Raw genomic sequence first — 23,230 nt, forward strand, 5'->3', positions numbered from 1 at the left:
GAGGCGAATGTTTCATTTTGCGAGAGGAGTCAGAGGTTATGAAATTGTGTTTCAGCAATTGAGAAAAACTGCAAAAACATTTCATTGTTGAGAATGGCTTAGGAATGTGCTACATGTTGACCTAGATGACATGGGTTCAAGTTAACTGTAAAAACGCCATTTGCAAGATGTCCTTTTTTTTCAATGTTTTTATTCACTGGCTTCTCGTATTTGTATCAGTAAAAGCTATATCTAGTAACATGACTCGTTGATACGTCTCATGCTCATGAACGTCATGCCCATGCCCATCTGGTTAAAGTTTCTGTACTCTCCAGGCCTCATGTACATCATCCTGCCTCTGTACTGGGGCTGCTCATACATGAGCCAGTGGCCGTCCATAACGTTGCAGGACATGCAGTTGTTCATGCGGTAACGATCCATGATGCTGTCACAGTCGTCCATCATCTCGTGCATCTGACCTCCAAAGTTCTCCCTCTCGTAGATCCTCATCCTGAAAGATCCTCTGTGCTGTAACATGATGAACAACATATTTTAGGGAGAAATTGTGAACTGTAACGCTAAATGTATCAGGCATGTATAGAAGATTGTAGTCATACTGACTAATGGGCATAGGTGTATGTTGTACAACAACAAAGAAGACTACGCGGTAACTAACTAATCTGTGTGTGTTAGTAGGCTTACCATGGGGATCATGCGGCAGGACCTGATGTCGGTCATTCCCATCATGCGCTGGAAGTCAGAATACTCTCCCCTCTTCATGAACCACTGGTTTCCCATGTAGTTGGAGCGGTCGTACACCATGAAGCAGCCGCTCTCAACCCTGCAGGACTGGCAGCGGCTCAGGTAGGAGGACATGTCAGGGCAGTCGCTGCTGCACTCATAGGAACGACCCTGGAAGTTCCTGTCCTCGTAGAAGGTGATCTGAAAATAAGCAAGAATCATTTCTATTCCCCATTCAAACATACAAAAACACATTGCTACATGTTGGGCCTTGCCCAATCCCACTGACAATCAGTTTTCTGGGATTACGGTTGCCTTGTGCTCTGACACTAGATTACTAAAGTGCACTCAGTGTAACAAGCTAGGAACATTTCTATGAATAAATACGCTAAATATAATACTTACTCTGCTGTTCATGTTCATGCCGGTGGAGGTCATTTTGTCTCTCTGTGCTGCTGCTGCTCTTGCTGGGGAACTGTTATCCTACTGGTTTAAAACCTTTCTTTTTATACCTGTGAACCCCATTGTACTATCCCCTGACTCAGCAACATGGAATAGAGGGCCATAGAGCACAGAGGTCTGTCCACATGTCCAGGGACACGGGTCTCTCAAAAGAACAAAGTATTGTAACAATGAGCCTTTGTGAAAGGGTTTTAACAATAAAAATCACACCTTCGCAATTGTAAAGTGTGCATTTTGTTGATCTCACAATACCTTTCTAAATGTAAGATTTTCCCCTTCGTATTTTATGTTATGTTATGTTTATGTTTAATGTTATATTGTGATATATTGTGGATGTTTGAAATGTGTTCCTTTATCAGGTGCTTCATTTTGTGATTCCATCATATAAAACGTAATCTTAGCTCAAATTTGATGAATTAGAATATACCTACTCATTCAAAGGTTTTTCTTTATTTTTATTATTTTCTACATTGTAGAATAATAATGAACACATCAAAAATAATAAATAATAAATATGGAATCATGGTAAATCAAAAAATACGTTTTATATTTATATATTTGAGATTCTTCAAAGTCACCACCCTTTGCCTTGATGACAGCTTTGCACACTCTTGGCATTCTCTCAACCAGGTTCACCTGGAATGCTTTTACAACAGTCTTGAAAGAATCCCACATATGCTGAGCACTTGTTGGCTGCTTTTCCTTCACTCTGTGGTCCGACTCATCCCACACCATGTCAATTGGGTTGAGGTCAGGTGATTGTGGAGGTCAGGTAATCTGATGCAGCATTCTATCCCTCTCCTTCTTGGTCAAATAGCCCTTACACAGCCGGTAGGTGTGTTTGGTCATTGTCCCGCTCCAGAATGCTGTGGTAGCCATGCTGGTAAAGTGTGCCCTGTATTCTAAATAAATCACAGACAGTGTCACCAGCAAAGCACCCCCACACCATCACACCTCCTCCTCCATGCTTCACAGTGGGAACCACACATGCGTAGATCATCCGTTCACCTTCTCTGCTTCTCACAAAGACATATCAAAAATCTCACATTTGGACTCATCAGACCAAAAGGACAGATTTCCAACGGTCTAATGTCCATTGTTCGTGTTTCTTAGCCCAAGCAAGTCTTTTCTTATTATTGGTGTCCTTTAATCATGGTTTCTTTGAAGCAATTCAACCATGAAGGTCTGATTCACGAAGTCTCCTCTAAATAGTTGATTTTGAGATTTGTCTGTTACTTGAACTCTGTGAAGCATTTATTTGGGCTGCAATCTGAGGTGCAGTGAACTTATATTCTTCAGCAGAGGTAACTCTGGCTCTTTCTTTCCAGTGGTGGTCCTCTTGAGAGCCAGTTTCATCATCGCTCTTGATGGTTTTTGCAACTGCACTTGAAGAAACTTTCAAAGTTCTTGGAATTTTCAGAATTGGCTGACCTTCATGTCTTAAAGTAATGATGGACTGTAATTTATCTTTGCTTATTTGAGCTGTTCTTGCCATAATATGGACTTGGTCTTTTACCAAATAGGGCTATCTTCTGTATACCACTCCTACCTTGTCACAACTCAACTGATTAGCTCAAACACATTTAGAAGGAAATAAATTCCACATATAAACTTTTAACAAGGCACACCTGTTAATTAATTTAATTAATTAATTAATTCAAATGCATTCCAGGTGACTACCTCATGAAGCTGGTTGAGCAAATGCCAAGAGTGTGCAAAGCTGTCATCAAGGCAAAGGTGGTACTTTGAAGAATCTCAAATATAAAATATATTTTTATTAACACTTTTTCTGTTCACTACATGATTCCATATTTGCTATTTCATAGTTTTGATATCTTCACTATTATTATACATTGTAGAATTGTTGAAAATATTAAAAATGAAGGAAAATCCTTTGATGACTAGGTGTTTCCAAACTTTTGACTGGTATTGTATTTGTAATTATATGTGATAATTTGATTTAGCTGAACTGTGTAGGGTTTATACGAGAAAGTATCCATATTATCTTGAGTGAATTAGTGTTTTCATGTCTGAATCAGGCCCTGAATGATGTGCCTTGAACTACCCTGTTCATGTCCTAAACTCATAGACTATTGCAGCAACCACTGTCAAAGTACAATCTCTGGAATTTGTATGAATTATATCTGTATTATACCAGTTTAAATTCAGATATGAAGAGTACTTAAACAGACACACATCATGTGTTATGAATGGAAGAGTGGCCAGGAAAAAGCCAGTGCTTAAAGAAAAAAATAAGCAAACACATTTGGTGTTCGCCAAAAGGCATGTTGAAGACTCTCCAAATATATGGAAGAATGTACTCTGGTTAGATGAGACTAAAATTTAGCTTTTTGGCCATCAAGGAAAATGTGGCGCAAACCCAACACCTCTCATCACCCCGAGAACATCCCCATAGTGAAGAATAATGGTGGCAGCATCATGCTGTGGGGATGTTTTTCATCGGCAGGGATTGGGAAAATGGCTAGAATTGAAGAAATGATGGATAGCACTAAATACAGGTAAATTATTGAGGCAAACCTGTTTCAGTGTTCAGGAGATTTGAGACTTGGACGGATGTTCACTTTCCAGCAGGACAACAACCCTAAGCATACTGCTAAAGCAACACTCAAGTGCATTAAGGGGAAACATTTAAATGTATTGGAATGGCCTAGTCTAAGCCCAGACCTCAATCCAATTGAGAATCTGTGGTATGACTTAAATATTGCTGTACACTAGCGGAACCCATCCAACTTGAAGGAGCTGGAGCAGTTTTGCCTTAAAGAATGGGCAAAAATCCCAGTAGCTCGATGTGCCAAGCGTATAGAGACATACCTCAAGAGATGTGCAGCTGTAATTCTTACAAAAGGTGACAAAATATTGACTTGGGGGGGTGAATCGTTATCATGTTTAATTTGTCATTTTTTGGTCTTATTTCTTGTTTGTTTCACCACCCCAAAAAATATTTTGTATCTTCAAAGTGGTCGGCATGTTCTGTAAATCAAATGACACAAACCCTCCCAAAAATCCATTTGAATTCCAGGTTGTAAGGCAACAAAATAAGGAATAATGCCAAGTGGGTGAATACTTTCGCAAGCCACTGTAAGTATTCACACCGCTGAGTCAATACTTTCCAGAAGCAACTTTGGCAGCAATTACTGCTGTCTTCCTGGGTAAGTCTCTAAGAGCATTCCACAGCAAAATTCCCATTATTCTTTTTAAAACTCTTCAATCTCTGTCATAATGGTTGTTGAGCATCGCTAGACAACCATTTTTAGGTAAATCAAGTAGATTTAAGTCAAAAATGTAAGTCAAAACTGTAATTTGGCCACTCAGGACACTTTTTAAAACTTTCTTCCTGGTATTTAACTCCAGTATAGATTTGGCATTGTGTTTAAGGTTATTGTCCTGCTGGAAGGTGAACTCATCTCCCAGTGTCTGGTGGAACGCAAATTGAATCAGGTTCTCCTCTAGGATTTTGCATGTGCTTAGCTCTATTCCATTTTTTTATCCTGAAAAACTCCCCAGGCCTTAATTAAGCTTACCCATAACATGATGCAACCACCACTATCCTTGAATGGAGAGTGGTACTCAGTAATGTATTGGATTGGATTTGCCCCAAACATAACACTTTGTATTCAGGACAAAAAGTTAATTGCTTTGCCACATTTTTTGCAGTATTACTTTAGTGCCTTGTTGCAAACAGGATGCTTGTTTTGGAAAATTTGTATTTACTACAGGCTTCCTTCTTTTCACTCTGTCAATTAAGTTAGTATTGTGGAGTAACTACAATGTTGTTGATCCATCCTCAGTTTTTTCCTATCACAGCAATTCATCTCTAACTGTTTTAAAGTCACCATTGGCCTCATGGTGAAATCTCTGAGCTGTTTCCTTCCTCTCTGGCAACTAAGTTAAACTAATAACCCAAAATTATCATATTTTTCCAGTCTATATTGAATACATAATTTAAACATTCACAGTGTAGGTTGGAAAAAGTATGTGAACCCCTAGGCTAATGACTTCTCCAAAAGCTAATTGGAGTCAGGAGTCAGCTAGCCTGGAGTCCAATCAATGAGATGAGATTGGAGATGTTGTGGTTAGAGCTACCTTGCCCTATAAAAATCACTCACAAAATTTGAGTTTGCTAATCACAAAAAAACATTGCCTGATGTGAACCATGCCTAGAACAAAAGTGATTTCAGAAGACCTAAGATTAAGATTGTTTGACTTGCGTAAGGCTGGAAAGGGTTACAAAAGTATCTCTAAAATCCTTGATGTTCATCAGTCCACGTTAAGACAAATTGTCTATAAATGGCGAAAGTTCAGCACTGATGCTACTCTCCCTAAGAGTGATCGTCCTGCAAAGATGACTGCAAGAGCACAGTAAAGAATGCTCAGTGAAGTTAAGATGAATCCCAGTGTCAGCTGAAGACTTACAGAAATCTCTGGAACATGCTAAAATCTCTGTTGACGAGGCTACGATACGTATAATGCTAAACATGAATGGTGTTCATAGGAGGACACCACGGAAGAAGACACTACTGTCCAAAATAACATTGTTGCGTGTCTGAAGTATGCAAAAGTGCAGCTGGACAGAGTAAACTAAAGTTTAGTTTTTAGGAAGGAACAAACAACACTATGTGTGGAGATAAAAGGCACAGCACACCAATATCAAAACCTCATCGCAACTGTAAATATGTTGGAGGCAGCGTCTTGGTTTGGGGCTGCTGTGATGCCTCAGGCCCGGACAGCTTGCTATCAGACAGAAAAATGAATTCCCAAGTTTATCAAGACATTTTTCAGGAGAATGTTAGGCTATCTGTCCGCGAATTGAAGCTCAACAGAAGTTGGATGATGCAACAGGACAACGACCCAAAACACAGAAGTAAATCAACAACAGAATGGCTTCAACAGAAGAACATATGCCTTCAGCAGTGGCCCAGTCAGAGTCCTGACCTCAACTCGTTTAAGATGCTGTGGCATGACCTCAAAAGAGCAGTTCATACCAGACATCCCAAGAATATTGCTGGACTTCAACAGTTTTGTAAAGAGGAATGGTCCAAATTTCCTCCTGACCGTTGTGCAGATCTGATCCCCAACTACAGAAAACGTTTGGTTAAGGTTATTGCTGCCAAAAGAGGGTCAACCAGTTATTAAATCCAAGGGTTCACATACTTTTCCAACCCTGCACTGTGAATGTTTACATGTGTGTGTTCAATAAAGATATGAAAACGTATAATTGTTTGTGTGTTATTAGTTTAAGCAGACTGTGTTTGTCTGTTGTTGTGACCTAGATGAAGATCAGATCAAATGTTATGACCAATTTATGCAGAAATGCAGGTTTTTCCAAAGGGTTTACGTACATTATTGCCACTGTACCATCCAACGTGTAATCAATAACTTCACTATGCTCAAAGGGATATTCAATGTGTGCTTTTTTCCCCCTTTTCCTTTTTTTACCCACCCACCAATGGGTGCCCTTCTTTGTGAGGCATTGAAAAACCTCCCTGGTCTTTGTAGTTGAATCTGTGTTTGAAGTTCACTGCTCTACTGAGGGACCTTCAATTATCTGAATGTGAGGAGTACAGAGATGAGGTAGACATTCAAAAATCATGTTAAAAACTATTTTTGCACCCATGGTGGGAGACCGTGCAACATATGTGACTTGTTAAGCAAATGTTTACTTCTAAACTCAATTAGTCTTGCCATAACAAAGGAATTTGAATGCTTATTGACTCAAGACATTTGAACTTTACATTTTTTATTAAATTGTTAAACATTCGAGAAACATAATTCCGCTTAGACATTATGGGGTATTGTGTGTAGGCCAGTGACAACAAAATGTAGGAAAAGTCAAGGGGTGTGAATGCTTTCTGAAGGCTGACCATCATTAAACATACACAACCAGCTGGTGCATGCTTGGGGGTCTCACCCAATTCAAAGTTGACTTGCACTGACATTGCTGAAAACTACTTTGTTGATAGAAAATGTACTTGCTTTGACTGTGATATGTGGTTGACTCACCTAGCTATCTTAAGACGAATGCACTAATTGTAAGCCTCTCTGGATAAGAGTGTCATCTTAATGACTAAAATGTCAAATTAAATGAATCACTATTTTGGCCTGATCTATTTTTTGTCACTATCCTTGTTTTCAAACTCGCAACTCCACCTCACAGTTTGGGAAGCAGAGGCCTATCTTTACCTCAGAGAAGCTTTTCCAAAAGTCATCCTCATTAGTGTTTAATACAGGACTCCCGTTGGCAAGGTCACCGTCGCCCCCAGCGACATTCTGTTGTCAGGACGATGCCAGGAATAATGAAAAGGCTACCATCAGTAGTGGGGGAAATCACCTTACACTAGTGTTTTGGAATGGTCAGAAAATTATGAAGAACATCCCCACAATAGACAAAATCTGAATGTTTGTTGTCAAAGCCAATCTGGTAATTCTTAGTTGCGAGCGTCAGAAAGCTGGACTCGAGAACGCATAGGAATACTTAGGAAACAGTATGCAGACCACTGCCGGACTAGTAACATTTTCAAATTAATAAAATCATCTGTTTCTTTATCATTTCTATAAAATCATCAACACTACTCTCTTGTTATCAAGGTTCCATTTTTCTAGCTTATCAGCTAGATAGGTAGTTTGCATCGTTCATGGAGGAAATGCTAGCTTGGTACAAAGCTGCATTGTCTTGGTTGAAGCTAACCTGTATGCTAGCCAGAGCCTTGTATTTATGTGTATTTAAAAAGAAAATACATTATACTACAAAAAATATATATATGTGGACACCTGCTTGTCGAAAATCTCATTCCAAAATGATGGACTAATTGCATTAGTCATGGACTAGTCATGGACTAACATGGAGTTGGCCCCCCCTTTGCTGTTAAAACAGCCTCCACTCTTCTGGGAAGGCTTTCCACTAGATGTTGAAACATTGCTGCGGGGAATTGCTTCCATTCAGCCACAAGAACATTAGTGAGGTTGGGCACTGATGTTGGGCGATTAGGCCTGGCTCACAGTCGGCATTCCAATTCATCCCAAATGTGTTCGATGGGGTTGAGGTCAGAGCTGTGTGGAGGCCAGTCAAGTTCTTCCACACTGATCTCAACAAACTATTTCTGTATGGACCTTGTTTTGTGCAGGGGGGCATTGTACTTATTTTCCACCATAATTTGCAAATAAATTCATTAACAATCCTACAATGTGATTTTCTGGATTTTTTTTCCTCATTTTGTCTGTCATAGTTGAAGTGTACCTATGATGAAAATTACAGGCCTCTCTCATCTTTTTAAGTGGGAGAACTTGCACAATTGGTGGCTGACAAAATACTTTTTTGCCTCACTGTATGTCCTTACCCAATGCGATGATGGTTCCATAGCCTGCCATACTCTGAGCTGGGGCTGCAAGGTTATCGCTTACGTCACATAGTCAGTTTATGGAGTTACAGTAGTGCCTGACTCCCGTCATCTGCAAGATAATTTTGAGATTACACTATGAAATAGCACTGTGACATTGACAATGGTTCATGTTATTGGAAAGTTGATTTACTATACTATCGAATACATTATGCGATTACTGATTTGTAAACACTGAGCACAACCATGCAGAGAACCACAAAACTTGCTCTACCCGGAACTAAATTAGCTTGCTATTGACATCGTGGTGATCTCTTGTATTACACGCCTCAAGGAAAGAAAAAAACTAAGGGGGGAATGACGTGAAAGGGTTCAGGTCCCTTTTGGACTGGAACATCAGTTAAAAACGTGTAAATCCCACCAGTGCTCAGAGAGATGTAAATAGATTGGTTTTGATTCTCGTTTGTTGCATTTGATTATGTTTTATGTTGCTAGAACCGACATATTAGAAAAAACAATCTTGTTAAAACCTGTTAAATATTTTCATTTCGTTCTGTTTGCTTTGCTCTTGTATTCATTTTCACATCAATTATATCTTTTGTGTAATAGGAGAAGAAGGAATGACAGATAATTAAAGAATTGTTTGAGGACAGGAATATTGCCTAGTTGCTGAGGTGAAGGGTTGTTTTGGACCACATTCAGTTTGTCACACATAAGGGACTGAGGCGGTCAGGCACTGGAGCTGTGCACTTAATGAATTGATGACCTGCCCTTGTGTGTGTGTGTGTGTGTGTGTGTGTGTGTGTGTGTGTGTGTGTGTGTGTGTGTGTGTGTGTGTGTGTGTGTGTGTGTGTGTGTGTGTGTGTGTGTGTATTGTTGAGCATATTTGTTGATTTAACTATTTAACTTAACATATTAAGGCAACCAAGCTGCAAAATAGCATCGAAGTTTGTTCAACTTGAACTATCAATTTGGGTATATTAACTACACCAACATAGATTTTCAAATTGAATTGTGTGTTTGCTCAACATAAAAATGTATCCTACCATATTTGCATATTTCCCAGTGTGCCTTTCAAGTAAATTGCAGTTACCACCCATGACTGTATTTGTTAAGGACATAGACATGGTAATTGTATTTAGCTGCTTTCAGACCTGTATTCTTAACAAAGTGAGTGTCTAAGGGCTCTTTCACACCAGTAGCATTTGCTGGCTGAGAGTACTTAGTAATTTGTGAATCAAGTGTGCACTGATTTCATATATAGAATTGCAAGAAAAATGTCTGAAGTCTACGGTGGATGCACGCTGAACGGTTGGCAGACAAACGCAAGGTTCACATAGTGTGATTTTTTTTCAAGCCTTTTGTGAATATGTTGTGTGAAAAATACATCATAAGGAATAAGGTTTTTAAGTACCTGTCCTATATATATAGGAGATATAAGAGGGCTCAGGAAATATACATATATTTGTTACACATATTTAACCCCTTATTTTTGTTGGCACAGAACCACCTCCGTACTCATTTGTATGGGTTACCTTCAGATGAGTCCCGTGACACTTGTGGAGGTCGTAGGGCAAACACCATCATGTTTGTGAGAGTCTCCTTTTTCATATTACTTTGTAGCCCAAACTGTTTGGACACTACAGACAAAACATTGCACCTCAGCGTTACCGACTTCAGACTAATCCCATGGGGCTTGTGTTAGTTAGTAGGCCCAACATTTTTGGAGTTTACAGACGTTTTCTTGAGAAGTCCGATGTTCGGGATGTCTCCTGGTCTGATAAACAGTGCTGGAGCTCTGCCACTTTCCACCGCAGATGCGGAAGGGTGACATAGGTGGATGTGGTTGATTGAGACGCAGCCTATACAAAAATATATATCTCTAGCTTAAATTGACAGATTTTGATGGCGATTTTTTTTAAATTATTATGGTCATTAGATTGATGTGTGGGTGTGTCAATAGACTATTAAGGATTAAACCCTAACACAGTGATGTTAAGAAACTCCTGGTTTACAGGCCACACCAGTCTTACATGTCCCATTATGCTGGTTTTACATTTTTTAAATTCAGCTCACTTCGAGCAGCTCACTTGTTGTATAAATAAACTTCAAATCAAATCAAAATGTATTTGTCACATACACATGGTTAGCAGATGTTAATGCGAGTGTAGCGAAATTCTTGTGCTTCTAGTTCCGACAATGCAGTAATAACCAACAAGTAATCTAGCTAACAATTCCAAAAGTACTACCTTATAGACACAAGTGTAAGGGGATAAAGAATATGTACATAAAGATATATGAATGAGTGATGGTACAGAGCGGCATAGGCAAGATACAGTAGATGGTATTGAGTACACTATATACATATGAGATGAGTATGTAAACAAAGTGGCATAGTTAAAGTGGCTAGTGATACATGTATTACATAAAGATGCAGTAGATGATATAGAGTACAGTATATACGTATACATATGAGATGAATAATGTAGGGTATGTAAACATTCTATTAGGTAGCATTGTTTAAAGTGGCTAGTGATATATTTTACATAATTTCCCATCAATTCCCATTATTAATTAACACATTAGCTAAAATTCTTGTCCTTTTGAACTCCACTCAACTCACAGAATAATGGCGATTAAAGGTTCAATATGCAGAAATCGCTCTGCCATTCCCTGGTTTCTAAAATTCTAATAGTTTGCCTAATTTCAGTATATGTGACAAAACAAGCAGTCATTGTGTAGAGAATCATTGTACCATCTAAACTGCTGCGAAACATCTTCTACATAACCCAAAATATTGTATTTTAAGCTGTTTAAAGCTGGTGTACAAAACTATAACTTACATTTCTATGTGAATTTGGTCGTATCGCCCCAAAAGTGACATATTGCAGCTTTAAGCAATAGGTTAAATTGACATTTTTACAGTGTGTTTATGTGTGCATTTCTGCAAACTAAGAACTGGACTGGCATCTATCCTCCCACTTCAGTTGACTGCTGAATGGATCACTATGAGCAATCCGCATAGTGTTTAAAAAAAAATTGTTTTTGTTTTTTTTACTTTAATTGAAGCTGCACGATCTTAAATTGAGCCAGTTTGCTACAGCAGGAAAATAATCCTGCAGCAAAAGGAAATGTGCATTAGTGTGTGGATTATAATTAATGGATATTCTTGTAGGTGTTGATATATTTTTTGTAAGGGAAACTCAAGTCTGAAATTTGTAAGTGGAAATTACAAACGTCAGGCACCTTTTTAAACCTCAAATACAAATTTTACATTTCCTTCATTGCTGAAAAGTTCTCCTGCAAGGGTGGTCAAATTAAGATCCTACATCTGTATCATAATCTTCAGATGTTGGTGGAGCATGTCCCGAATAAAATCACATTTTCAGTGTTTGATGCCAGTATCCGGAAGCCCAGAACGGTTCCAGCTTCCCAATGGCACCACAGGATCGACCAGGATGGATAGTCAATCTTGATTTTAGTTGAACTATCAAGACTAGCACCACTCTCCCAGCTCACCTATCAATGATCTGTTATAGTTACTGCACCCACCATTTCTAACCCATAACTTATCTCTTAACTAGGTTCGTATTGCACCCTCTGCCATTTTAGCCCACACATAACATCCAGGCCAATTATTTGTGACATTACCCCACCCACGACCATCACCCTACCTAAAACTGTTGCTAGGCAACTTGGCAATTGGCAGCAAGCAACATGAGCTCCTGAAAAATATCTTGAAAAGTTGTTTATTTTTTTAACCGAATAAGGAAAACAATAGTTGTCATAAAACCATAAACCTCAGAGGCAGAAGCACAAAAAGGTAAGACCTCTGAAATACCAAGAACCTTAAAGAAAACACCAACAAACTGAGAAGCTAATGTGCTATTAGCATTGGCAAAAACAAGCTCAGAAAACATGCTGAACACATACTGATGTCATAATGAAGTACCAAGCCATAGTCCCAGTCGGTATTCATGTAATAATAAGAAATTCCCCTTGACCACAGCCACAAATTAGGAAAACCAATATACTTTCCCATTGACCCCCATTGTAAAAAAAGGCAACTTCGTCATTGATTTTTTTGCTATACAGAAATAACAAAACATGCCGAAAAGCTGCTGTGTTGTTAAATCTACATGTAGCCAGGTCAAAAATCCCATCCTATAGTTCACAATGCTCCCACATAGGGAAATAGAGCCTGTGAGAAAAGCCCCGTTGCTTCAGGCTAATCGTTGTGGGAGAGTGGGATATGTGGGGATGTGGTGTCCAAGTAGGCTACACACAGCTATGTGTGTGGAAAAAATATAATCACAGGTAAGACAAGTGGCATCGTCATGAAAAGGGGCATGCCCTACAATATTATATTTTTCTAAGTAGTGTCTGCACTAGGGAGCAGGCAATGTTGAAAAGTAATCTTTAGACATGTTTTACTATTCTTAAATGTAGTTTTGTAATTTACTAAAAGAAGCAGACAACAAGAAAATTGCATTTGAATTGCTGTGAGGCAATTGGGTAACCTAGGTAACAACAGGTTTGTTTTCTTCACACGCGGGCATGGTCGCGACATTCTATCTGACACCGACTGTGTCTGTAGCAAGCCATGCATGCCCAGGTGCATCTTTTTAAAATATAAACAAGGTTGAAATTGAATACCCTAAAGATATCACACCAATCATAGAAAATAAGCAATTCAAAGAGAAGACCCAGAGGGACCACCCAGAGACCATTGGAGTGACTTTAGTGGACCTGAAGAGAGGAGAGTGAGATGCAACCTGGAAGAAGAAGGACATTTACAGTTAATATTTACAACAATGGAACAACACTGGTTTAGGGTCCTGAGAGCAGTGTCATGTGTCTGGACTATCATTAAACGTGAAGACTTATTTATATCAAATCAGTTCTCTAGGTTTAATTATTATGTGATTAAACTAATCATGTAAACATGAATTAGACTAGGAAGTCGGGGCATCACAGAAGATATTGAGATTTACAGAGTGAAAATTTTCCGAATATAACTCTTCAGATTTTTTTCATATCTGATCAATTAGTCTTCTGTTAATTAATTATTATTTTTAACTCATCAGCTGTCATTACTGAACGTCGCAAACCCTTGCATATCTGCACAAACCCTAGTTTCCATAATGAATCAGCAATATACAAATTTGCTTAATTATTTATATACTAACTAAAATACATAACAAACAGTAGATATTGGTTACTAACAATGATAGAAAAGTCCCTAGGGTGCTAAGCCGATATGACGGCATGGTAGACAAAGGAAAGGGGTGGGGACTGAGAAAGAGCGGGAAAGACAAAATGGATTCACGACACACAGCAGATGATTATAATCATTGAAATGCTAATCCTTTGCACATGAACGGCCACTCATTCGAGAATAATTGCAACGTATATATTTACCCCGTATGTCGTTGTTGTCTTCTCTGTTGGAATCCGGTCCCTCTGCTGGAGAGTCAGTACATCAGAGAGTCTCTGGTTAACTTCCCAGAAGTCACAATGTCCTTAGTGGCTGTAGGTGATTACAACGAATACTTCAGAGTACCATTCTGAAATGTTCTCATACAATAGATGCTTCTGCGGTTGTCGGTATTCTCGTTCTAGGTTTACATCATTTCTAGCTACAGACTAGTAATGTGTGTCGTCTAGAAAAAGTCATAAAGTCATAAAACTTGTGGTGGTAAGAGTGAGAGTGGGGGGAGCCATGATATACATCTCCAAAGGGCCACGTCGTGACAGCAGCCTGGAGGGGTTAAAAAAAGAGAATTTCCAATACTAAAAGCGGCCATAGGGTGCTTTAAACAGGAGAAGCCGGAGGCTACCCATGAAGATGTGTCAACATCAGAAACAACAACAGGGTAACCCTTCCCCACCTCCTCATTCACACCTTTCCCCCAGAGTTAACACTCTGAAAGACAGCCTGGCTGAACAACAGAGAGACTACACTGTCTAAAGTGAAAAGACCATCTCCAGCAACCAGATCAGACTTAACCCACAGACCTGCAACCAACTAACATCACAGATTCAACATATGTGCTGTGCTGTAAATCAAGAACGGCGGATGGAGCTGAACCGCATAAAGGAGAAACTCATCAGGAGGGAGCAGCACAGCCAGTCCCTGGAGAGACAGCTAGAAGAGATGAGGACCATCCTCCTGTCCACCCTGAAGACAGACATCCACACACACCACTGGCACACAGATCCACAACCTCTCCAAATTCAACACCGTGCATTAACAGCCATACACCCAACATTGACAGCCACACAACCAACTTCCCCAGCACTAACACACAAGCACACATTCTCAACCCCTGCCCTATGGAGAGCGTCACTCCAGACACCACACACAACAGCAGCACACAGCGAGAGAAACAGAATGAGGACAACATTGTCATCCTGTGTGACTCCAATGGAAAATATCTTCATGAAAGAATGCTGTTCCCAAGGAGAAGAGTGAGGAAGATCTGGTGCCCAACTAAGCAATCTGCCCTTGGATTACTGGGAGAGCAGAGACTGAAGGCATCGACCCACATAATCCTCCACACAGGGACAAATGATCTCAGCACAGGCAGGGTGGATGTAACTAAGGCTATGACCCAGGTGGCTATAACAACCACACAGGCCTGCCCCACAGCCAAGATCATTGATTCCACTCTTCAAATCAAATCAAATTGTATTTGTCCCCTTACACGTGTTTAGCAGATGTTATTGTAGGTGTAGCAAAATGCTTGTGTTTCTGGCTACAACAGTGCAGTAATATCTAACAAGTAATATCGAAATATTTCACAACAATACACACAAATCTAAAGTAAAGGAATGGAATTAAGAATATATAAATATTTGGGTGAGCAATGTCAGAGCGACATAGATTAAGATACAGTAGAATAGGATAGAATACAGTATATGCATATGAAATGAGTAATGCAAAATATGTAAACATTATTAAAGTGACTAGTGATTTCAAGTCTATGTATATAGGCCAACAGCCTCTAATGTGCAAGTGATGGCTATTTAACAGTCTGATGGCCTTGAGATAGAAGCTGTTTTTCAGTCTCAAAGTCCCAGCTTTGATGCACCTGTACTGACCTCACTTTCTGGATGATAACAGGGTGAAATGGTAGTGGCTAGGGTGGTTGACTCCATTACCCGCAGTATTAGACTTAAAACGAATCATCCAGCGATCATACACTGTTTACCAGGGGGCAGGGCTACCGACGTTAAGGCTAATCTGAAGATGGTGCTGGCTAAAGCTAAAACTGGCGAGTGTAGAGAGTATAGAGATATTGTTATCCACGTCGGCACCAACGGTGTTAGGATGAAACAGTCAGAGATCACCAAGCGCAACATAGCTTCTGCGTGTAAATCAGCTAGAAAGATGTGTCGGCATCGAGTAATTGTCTCTGGCCCCCTCCCAGTTAGGGGGAGTGATGAGCTCTACAGCAGTGTCTCACAACTCAATTGCTGGTTGAAAACTGTTTTCTGCCCCTCCCAAAAGATATAATTTGTAGATAATTGGCCCTCTTTCTGGGACTCACCCACAAACAGGACCAAGCCTGGCCTGCTGAGGAGTGACGGACTCCATCCTAGCTGGAGGGGTGCCCTCATCTTATCTACCAACATAGACAGGGTTCTAACTCCTCTAGCTCCACAATGAAATAGGGTGCAGGCCAGGCAGCAGGCTGTTAGCCAGCCTGCCAGCATAGTGGATTCTGCCACTAGCACAGTCAGCTATCACCATTGAGACCGTGTCTGTGCCTCGACCGAGGTTGGGCAAAACTAAACATGGCGGTGTTCGCCTTAGCAATCTCACTAGGATAAAGACCTCCATTCCTGTCATTATTGAAAGAGATCATGATACCTCACATCTCAAAATAGGGCTACTTAATGTTAGATCCCTTACTTCTAAGGCAATTATAGTCAATAAACTAATCACTGATCATAATCTTGATGTGATTGGCCTGACTGAAACATGGCTTAAGCCTGATGAATGTACTGTGTTAAATGAGGCCTCACCTCCTGGCTACACTAGTGACCATATCCCCTGTGCATCCCGCAAAGGCTGAGGTGTTGCTAACATTTACGTTAGCAAATTTCAAATTACAAAAAAATAAATGACGTTTTCGTCTTTTTAGCTTCTAGTCATGAAATCTATGCAGCCTACTCAATCACTTTTTATAGCTACGGTTTACAAGCCTCCTGGGCCATATACAGCGTTCCTCATTGAGTTCCCTGAATTCCTATCGGACCTTGTAGTCATAACAGATAATATTCTAATCTTTGGTGACTTTAATATTCACATGGAAAAGTCCACAGACCCACTCCAAAAGGCTTTCGGAGCCATCATCGACTCAGTGGGTTTTGTCCAACATGTCTCTGGACCCACTCACTGTCACAGTCATACTCTGGACCTAGTTTTGTCCCATGGAATAAATGTTGTGGATCTTAATGTTTATCCTCATAATCCTGGACTATCGGACCACCATTTTATTATGTTTGCAATTGCAACAAATAATCTGCTCAGACCCCAACCAAGGAACATCAAAAGTTGTGCTGTAAATTCACAGACAACACAAAGATTCCTTGATGTCCTTCCAGATTCCCTCTGTCTACCCATGGACGCCAGAGGACAAAAATCAGTTAACCACCTAACTGAGGAACTCAATTTAACCTTGCGCAATACCCTAGATGCAGTTGCACCCCTAAAAACTAAAAACAATTCTCATAAGAAACTAGCTCCCTGGTACACAGAAAATACCCGAGCTCTGAAGCAAGCTTCCAGAAAATTGGAACGGAAATGGCGCCACACCAAACTGGAAGTCTTCCGACTAGCTTGGAAAGACAGTACTGTGCAGTACCGAAGAGCCCTTACTGCTGCTCGATCATCCTATTTTTCTAACTTAATTGAGGAAAATAATAACAATCCGAAATTCCTTTTTGATACTGTCGCAAAGCTAACTAAAAAGCAGCATTTCCCAAGTGAGGATGGCTTTCACTTTAGCAGTGATAAAGTCATGAACTTCTTTGAGGAAAAGATCATGATTATTAGAAAGCAAATTATAGACTCCTCTTTAAATATGCGTATTCCTTCAAAGCTCAGTTGTCCTGAGTCTGCACATCTCTGCCAGGACCAAGGATCACGAAAGACGCTCAAGTGTTTTAGTACTATATCTCTTGACACAATGATGAAAATAATCATGGCCTCTAAACCTTCAAGCTGCATACTGGACCCTATTCCAACTAAACTACTGAAAGAGTTGCTTCCTGTGCTTGGCCCTCCTATGTTGAACATAATAAACGGCTCTCTATCCACAGGATGTGTACCAAACTCACTAAAAGTGGCCTCTCTTGAAAAAAAATCCAAACTTTGACCCAGAAACCCAGAAAATATAAAAAACTATCGGCCTAAATCTAATCTTCCATTCCTCTCAAAAATTTTAGAAAAGGCTGTTGCGCAGCAACTCACTGCCTTCCTGAAGACAAACAATTGATACGAAATGCTTCAGTCTGGTTTTAGACCCCATCATAGCACTGAGACTGCACTTGAGAAGGTGGTAAATTACCTTTTAATGGCATCACACCGAGGTTCTGCATCTGTCCTCGTGCTCCTAGACCTTAGTGCTGCTTTTGATTTCATCGATCACCACATTCTTTTCGAGAGATTGGAAACCCAAATTGGTCTACACGGACAAGTTCTGGCCTGGTTTAGATCTTATCTGTCGGAAAGATATCAGTTTGTCTCTGTGAATGGTTTGTCCTCTGACAAATCAACTGTACATTTCAGTGTTCCTAAAAGGTTCCGTTTTAGGACCACTATTGTTTTCACTATATATTTTACCTCTTGGGGATGTCATTCGAAAACATAATATTAACTTTCACTGCTATGCGGATGACACACAGCTGTACATTTCAATTAAATATGGTGAAGCCCCAAGAAAGACATAAGAAACTGGATGGCTGCAAACCTTCTACTTTTAAACTCGGACAAAACAGAGATGCTTGTTCTCGGTCCCAAGAAACAAAGAGATCTTCTGTTGAATCTGACAATTAATCTTAATGGTTGTACAGTCGTCTCAAATAAAACTGTGAAGGACCTCGGCGTTACTCTGGACCCTGATCTCTCTTTTGAAGAACATATCAAGACCATTTCAAGGACAGCTTTTTTCCATCTACGTAACATTGCAAAAATCAGAAACTTTTTGTCCAAAAATGATGCAGAAAAATTAATCCATGCTTTTGTCACTTCTAGGTTAGACTACTGCAATGCTCTACTTTCCGGCCACCCGGATAAAGCACTAAATAAACTTCAGTTAGTGCTAAATACGGCTGCTAGAATCCTGACTAGAACCAAAAAATGTGATCATATTACTCCAGTGCTAGCCTCCCTACACTGGCTTCCTGTCAAAGCAAGGGCTGATTTCAAGGTTTTACTGCTAACCTACAAAGCATTACATGGGCTTGCTCCTACCTATCTTTCTGATTTGGTCCTGCCGTACATACCTACACGTACACTACGGTCACAAGACGCAGGGCTCCTAATTGTCCCTAGAATTTCTAAACAAACAGCTGGAGGCAGGGCTTTCTCCTATAGAGCTCCATTTTTATGGAACGGTCTGCCTACCCACGTGAGAGATGCAAACTCAGTCTCAACCTTTAAGTCTTTACTGAAGACTCTTCTCATCAGTGGGTCATATGATTGAGTGTAGTCTGGCCCAGGAGTGGGAAGGTGAACGGAAAGGCTCTGGAGCAACGAACCGCCCTTGCTGTCTCTGCCTGGCCGGTTCCCCTCTTTCCACTGGGATTCTCTGCCTCTAACCCTATTACAGGGACTGAGTCACTGGCTTACTGGGGCTCTCTCATACCGTCCCTGGGAGGGGTGTGTCACCTGAGTGGGTTGAGTCACTGATGTGATCATCCTGTCTGGGTTGGCGGTCCCCCCCCCTTGGGTTGTGCCGTGGCGGAGATCTTTGTGGGCTATACTCAGCCTTGTCTCAGGATGGTAAGTTGGTGGTTGAAGATATCCCTCTAGTGGTGTGGGTGTGGTTATATCCTTACTGTTTGGCCCTGTCCGGGGGTGTCCTCGGATGGGGCCACAGTGTCTCCTGACCCCTCCTGTCTCAGCCTCCAGTATTTATGCTGCAGTAGTTTAGGTGTTGGGGGGCTAGGGTCAGTTTGTTATATCTGGAGTACTTCTCCTGTCCTATTCGGTGTCCTGTGTGAATTTAAGTGTGCTCTCTCTAATTCTCTCCTTTCTCTCTTTCTTTCTCTCTCTCGGAGGACCAGAGCCCTAGGACCATGCCTCAGGACTACCTGACATGATGACTCCTTGCTGTCCCCAGTCCACCTGGCAGTGCTGCTGCTCCAGTTTCAACTGTTCTGCCTTATTATTATTGGACCATGCTGGTCATTTATGAACATTTGAACATCTTGGCCATGTTCTGTTATAATCTCCACCCGGCACAGCCAGAAGTTGACTGGCCACCCCACATAGCCTGGTTCCTCTCTAGGTTTCTTACTAGGTTTTGGCCTTTCTAGGGAGTTTTTCCGAGCCACCGTGCTTCTACACCTGCATTGCTTGCTGTTTGGGGTTTTAGGCTGGGTTTCTGTACAGCACTTTGAGATATCAGCTGATGTAAGAAGGGCTTTGTAAATAAATTTGATTTAATTCCGATTGGTCAGACCAACTTTGAATAGTCCTTAGCACAGGTACTTCCTGTTTGAGTTTCTGCCTATAGGAAGGGAGGAGCAAACTGGAGTCATGATCAGATTTGCTGAATGGAGGGTGGGGGAGGGCCTTGCAGTGGTTGAGTTGCAGTGGTTGAGTGTTTTAGCAGCGTGAGTACTACAGTCAATGTGTTGATAGAACTTCGGTAGCACTTTCCTCAAATTTGCTTTGTTAAAGTCCCTAGCTACAATAAATGCAGCCTCAAGATATGTGATTTCCAGTTTGCATCAAGTCCAGTGAAGTTATTTTAGGGCCGTTGTCACGACTCCGACCAAAAGTGGCTCCCCTTCCCATTTGGGTGGCGTTCGGCGGTCGTAGTCGCCGGCCTACTAGCTGCCACTGATTATTTCCTCCCCCTCCTTATGTGTTTATTGAGTGCACCTGTTTTGAGTTGAGTATAATTAGTGAGGCTTTATTAGTCAGCCAGCCCGCCTGGTTCCTTGTGCGGGATTCTGTAACGTTCTGAGTGTAGTGGGTGAGAAGTCAGGCGCAGAGGGCTTGAGGGGGAATATACACGGCTGTGACAATAACCGAAGAGAATTGTCTTGGGAGATAATACGGTCAGCATTTGATTTTGAGGTATTCTAGGTTGGGAGAACAAAAGGACTTGAGTTCCTGTATGTTATCACAGTCACACCATGAATAGTTAATCATGAAACATACAACCCACCCTTCTTCTTCCGGATGGATATTTATTCCTGTCTGAGCGATGAACTGAGAACCCACTGGCTTTACGGACTAAGACAGTAAATCTTGAGAGAGCTATGTTTCCTTGAAACAGAGTATGTTACAATCCCTGATGTCTCTCTGGAAGGAAATCCAGAGACTGAACATTAGTGAGTAATATATTTGGAAGCGGTGGGTGGTGTGCACGCCTAGTGAGTTGGACTAGAAGTCCACTCCGAGTACCTCTTCTCCTGCGCCGATGTTCTGGGTCAGCCTATGGAATAAGTTGAATTGCCTGAGGGGTACGAACAAAGGATCCTATTCGGGAAAGTCGTATTCCTGGTCATAATGCTGGTAATGCTGGTGAGTTACCGTACCGCCACCTTGACATCCAAAGTTCTTCCCGGCTGTATGTAATAACACAAAACATTTTCTGGCCTAATAATGTAAGAAATAACACAGAAAAAAATCCAGCAAAGTCGCTGGGGGCTAGAACCACGGCTGCCTTCTATATCGGGCCATTTTTCTTTCATCACCAAAGCCATGTTCACTGCAAATGTTTCTGAACTATTCAACTCTTTTGTTAGTGTCATTGATATGGAAATGCACATACAAATATTTAGTTCAGAAACATTGACTGTAATATCTCTAGGATCCTGTGGTGAAAGACTGCTGTGCAAGGTATTTGGCAGCAGCTTTCTTCCCGAGCCCATATTCACAAAGTGTCTTCAGAGTAGGAACAGTGATCTAGGACCAGCTCCTCCTTGTCAATGTAATCATTAATTCTGATATAAAAGGAAAAACTGATCATAAAATCAGTACACCGACTGAGATGCTATGTGAATACAGGCCCTGGTCTGTCTGCATGCTGCTTTCTAGTAATCCAACTCCCTCTTTATCTGAAATGCAACAGCATCAAAAACATGAACAAGAATTAGCGTAGTCAGTTAGTAACTTAATTAACTGATGAAACACTAATGTAAACGTTCACAAGCCTCTTCAGACAAATTATACCATTACAACAGCATTGTCACGTTCTGACCTTAGTTCTTTTGTTATGTCTTTGTTTTAGGTTGGTCAGGGCGTGAGTTGGGGTGGGTTGTCTATGTTCATTTTTCTATGTTGTGTTTTGCGTTTGGCCTGGTATGGTTCTCAATCAGAGGCAGGTGTCGTTAGTTGTCTCTGATTGAGAATCATACTTAGGTAGCCTTTTCCCACCTGTGTTTTGTGGGTGATTGTTTTCTGTCTTTGTGTATGTCACCAGACAGGACTGTTTTGTTACGTGTCATTCTCTTTGTTATTTTTGTTTTAGTGTTCTGTGTTTAATAAATTCATCATGAATACGTACCACGCTGCACATTGGTCCTCCGATCCTTGAAGAGGAGGAAGACGAGCATTACCAGCATATTTACAGTGAAATCAAGAGGGGCAACTTTTTCAGTCACAAGTGCAACAATAAACAGGCAGGGGAAGAAAGTATTTTGACAAAAAAAAATCACAATAGTCAATATTATAGCTAGCAAATATACGGTTGTTATTTTGTAGAAACCTAGCTACAGCCAACTTAGCTAGCTAAGGTGGATACCTCAGACTGATAATGGGAGTTAGGTAACATTAGCTAACTTTCCCCCAGCAGTATCAACCTAGCTAATGGGGTTTTGTATCAACTTTATCAGATTAGCTTAGCAAATATAGCTATTTGTTTCTCATCATATCTAAAGCTGCCTGATACAGCATGCCAGTTGCTAGTAAAGTAGGATGAATAAGTCAGAAGCCAGCGAGCAAGTTCAGGCCTTTTACAAACACAAATCATGTACAAAAGAGACAATTACCTTCAAGCAGATCATTTGAGTTTTTTTCTAGGACTTCCGACCAAGGAGTAATAGCTACTTGTTTGTAGAACTGGCGTCTACCAGATTTTGTCCACAGTCAGCTCCAGAGTCTTCACCTGAACCAACAGGCAAAATCACAGGCTGCGTCATGCACTTGAGTGCTTCACACATTTTTTTTCTTCAGTAGGCTAGGCGGAAAAATCAAAGCTGTTTTTTATTGCTATCTACAAGGGGTGTATATTCTATTTATATTGGCAAATTTAACTTGCAACATAGCCTTTAAGCTCTGTCAAGTTGGTTGTTGATCATTGCTAGACAGCAATTTTCATGTCTTACCATAGATTTTCAAGCCAACTGAAGTCAAAACCGTAACTACAGTAGGCCACTCAGGAACATTCAATATTGTCTTGGTTAGCAACTCCAGTATAGATCTGTTGGAAAGCAGACTGAACCAG

General features: G+C 40.7%; 1 protein-coding gene across 1 annotated transcript; it reads right to left on the reverse strand.

Annotated features, from left to right (window-relative positions):
- Positions 1-231: 231 nt before the first annotated feature.
- LOC135556635 (gamma-crystallin M2-like) lies at positions 232-1,157 on the reverse strand. Its single transcript, XM_064989993.1, has 2 exons — positions 682-1,157; positions 232-507 (listed from the first exon to the last, which is right to left on the reverse strand). The coding sequence occupies exons 1-2, from the start codon at positions 973-975 to the stop codon at positions 232-234; spliced, it is 570 nt and encodes a 189-aa protein (XP_064846065.1). The 5' UTR covers positions 976-1,157.
- Between the last annotated feature and the right edge of the window lie 22,073 nt (positions 1,158-23,230).

Source organism: Oncorhynchus masou, chromosome 15 (assembly GCF_036934945.1).
Source record: "Oncorhynchus masou masou isolate Uvic2021 chromosome 15, UVic_Omas_1.1, whole genome shotgun sequence".
Lineage (NCBI taxonomy): Eukaryota > Metazoa > Chordata > Actinopteri > Salmoniformes > Salmonidae > Oncorhynchus > Oncorhynchus masou.

What these genes read in the sequence shown, in the direction of transcription:
- LOC135556635 (XM_064989993.1), bottom strand. Translation starts at nt 975, where the DNA reads ATGTGTTTTTGTATGTTTGAATGGGGAATAGAAATGATTCTTGCTTAT. An exon ending in CCTGCCGCATGATCCCCATG is followed by an intron (nt 508 to 681) that starts GTAAGCCTACTA and finishes ATCATGTTACAG; the next exon opens with CACAGAGGATCTTTCAGGAT.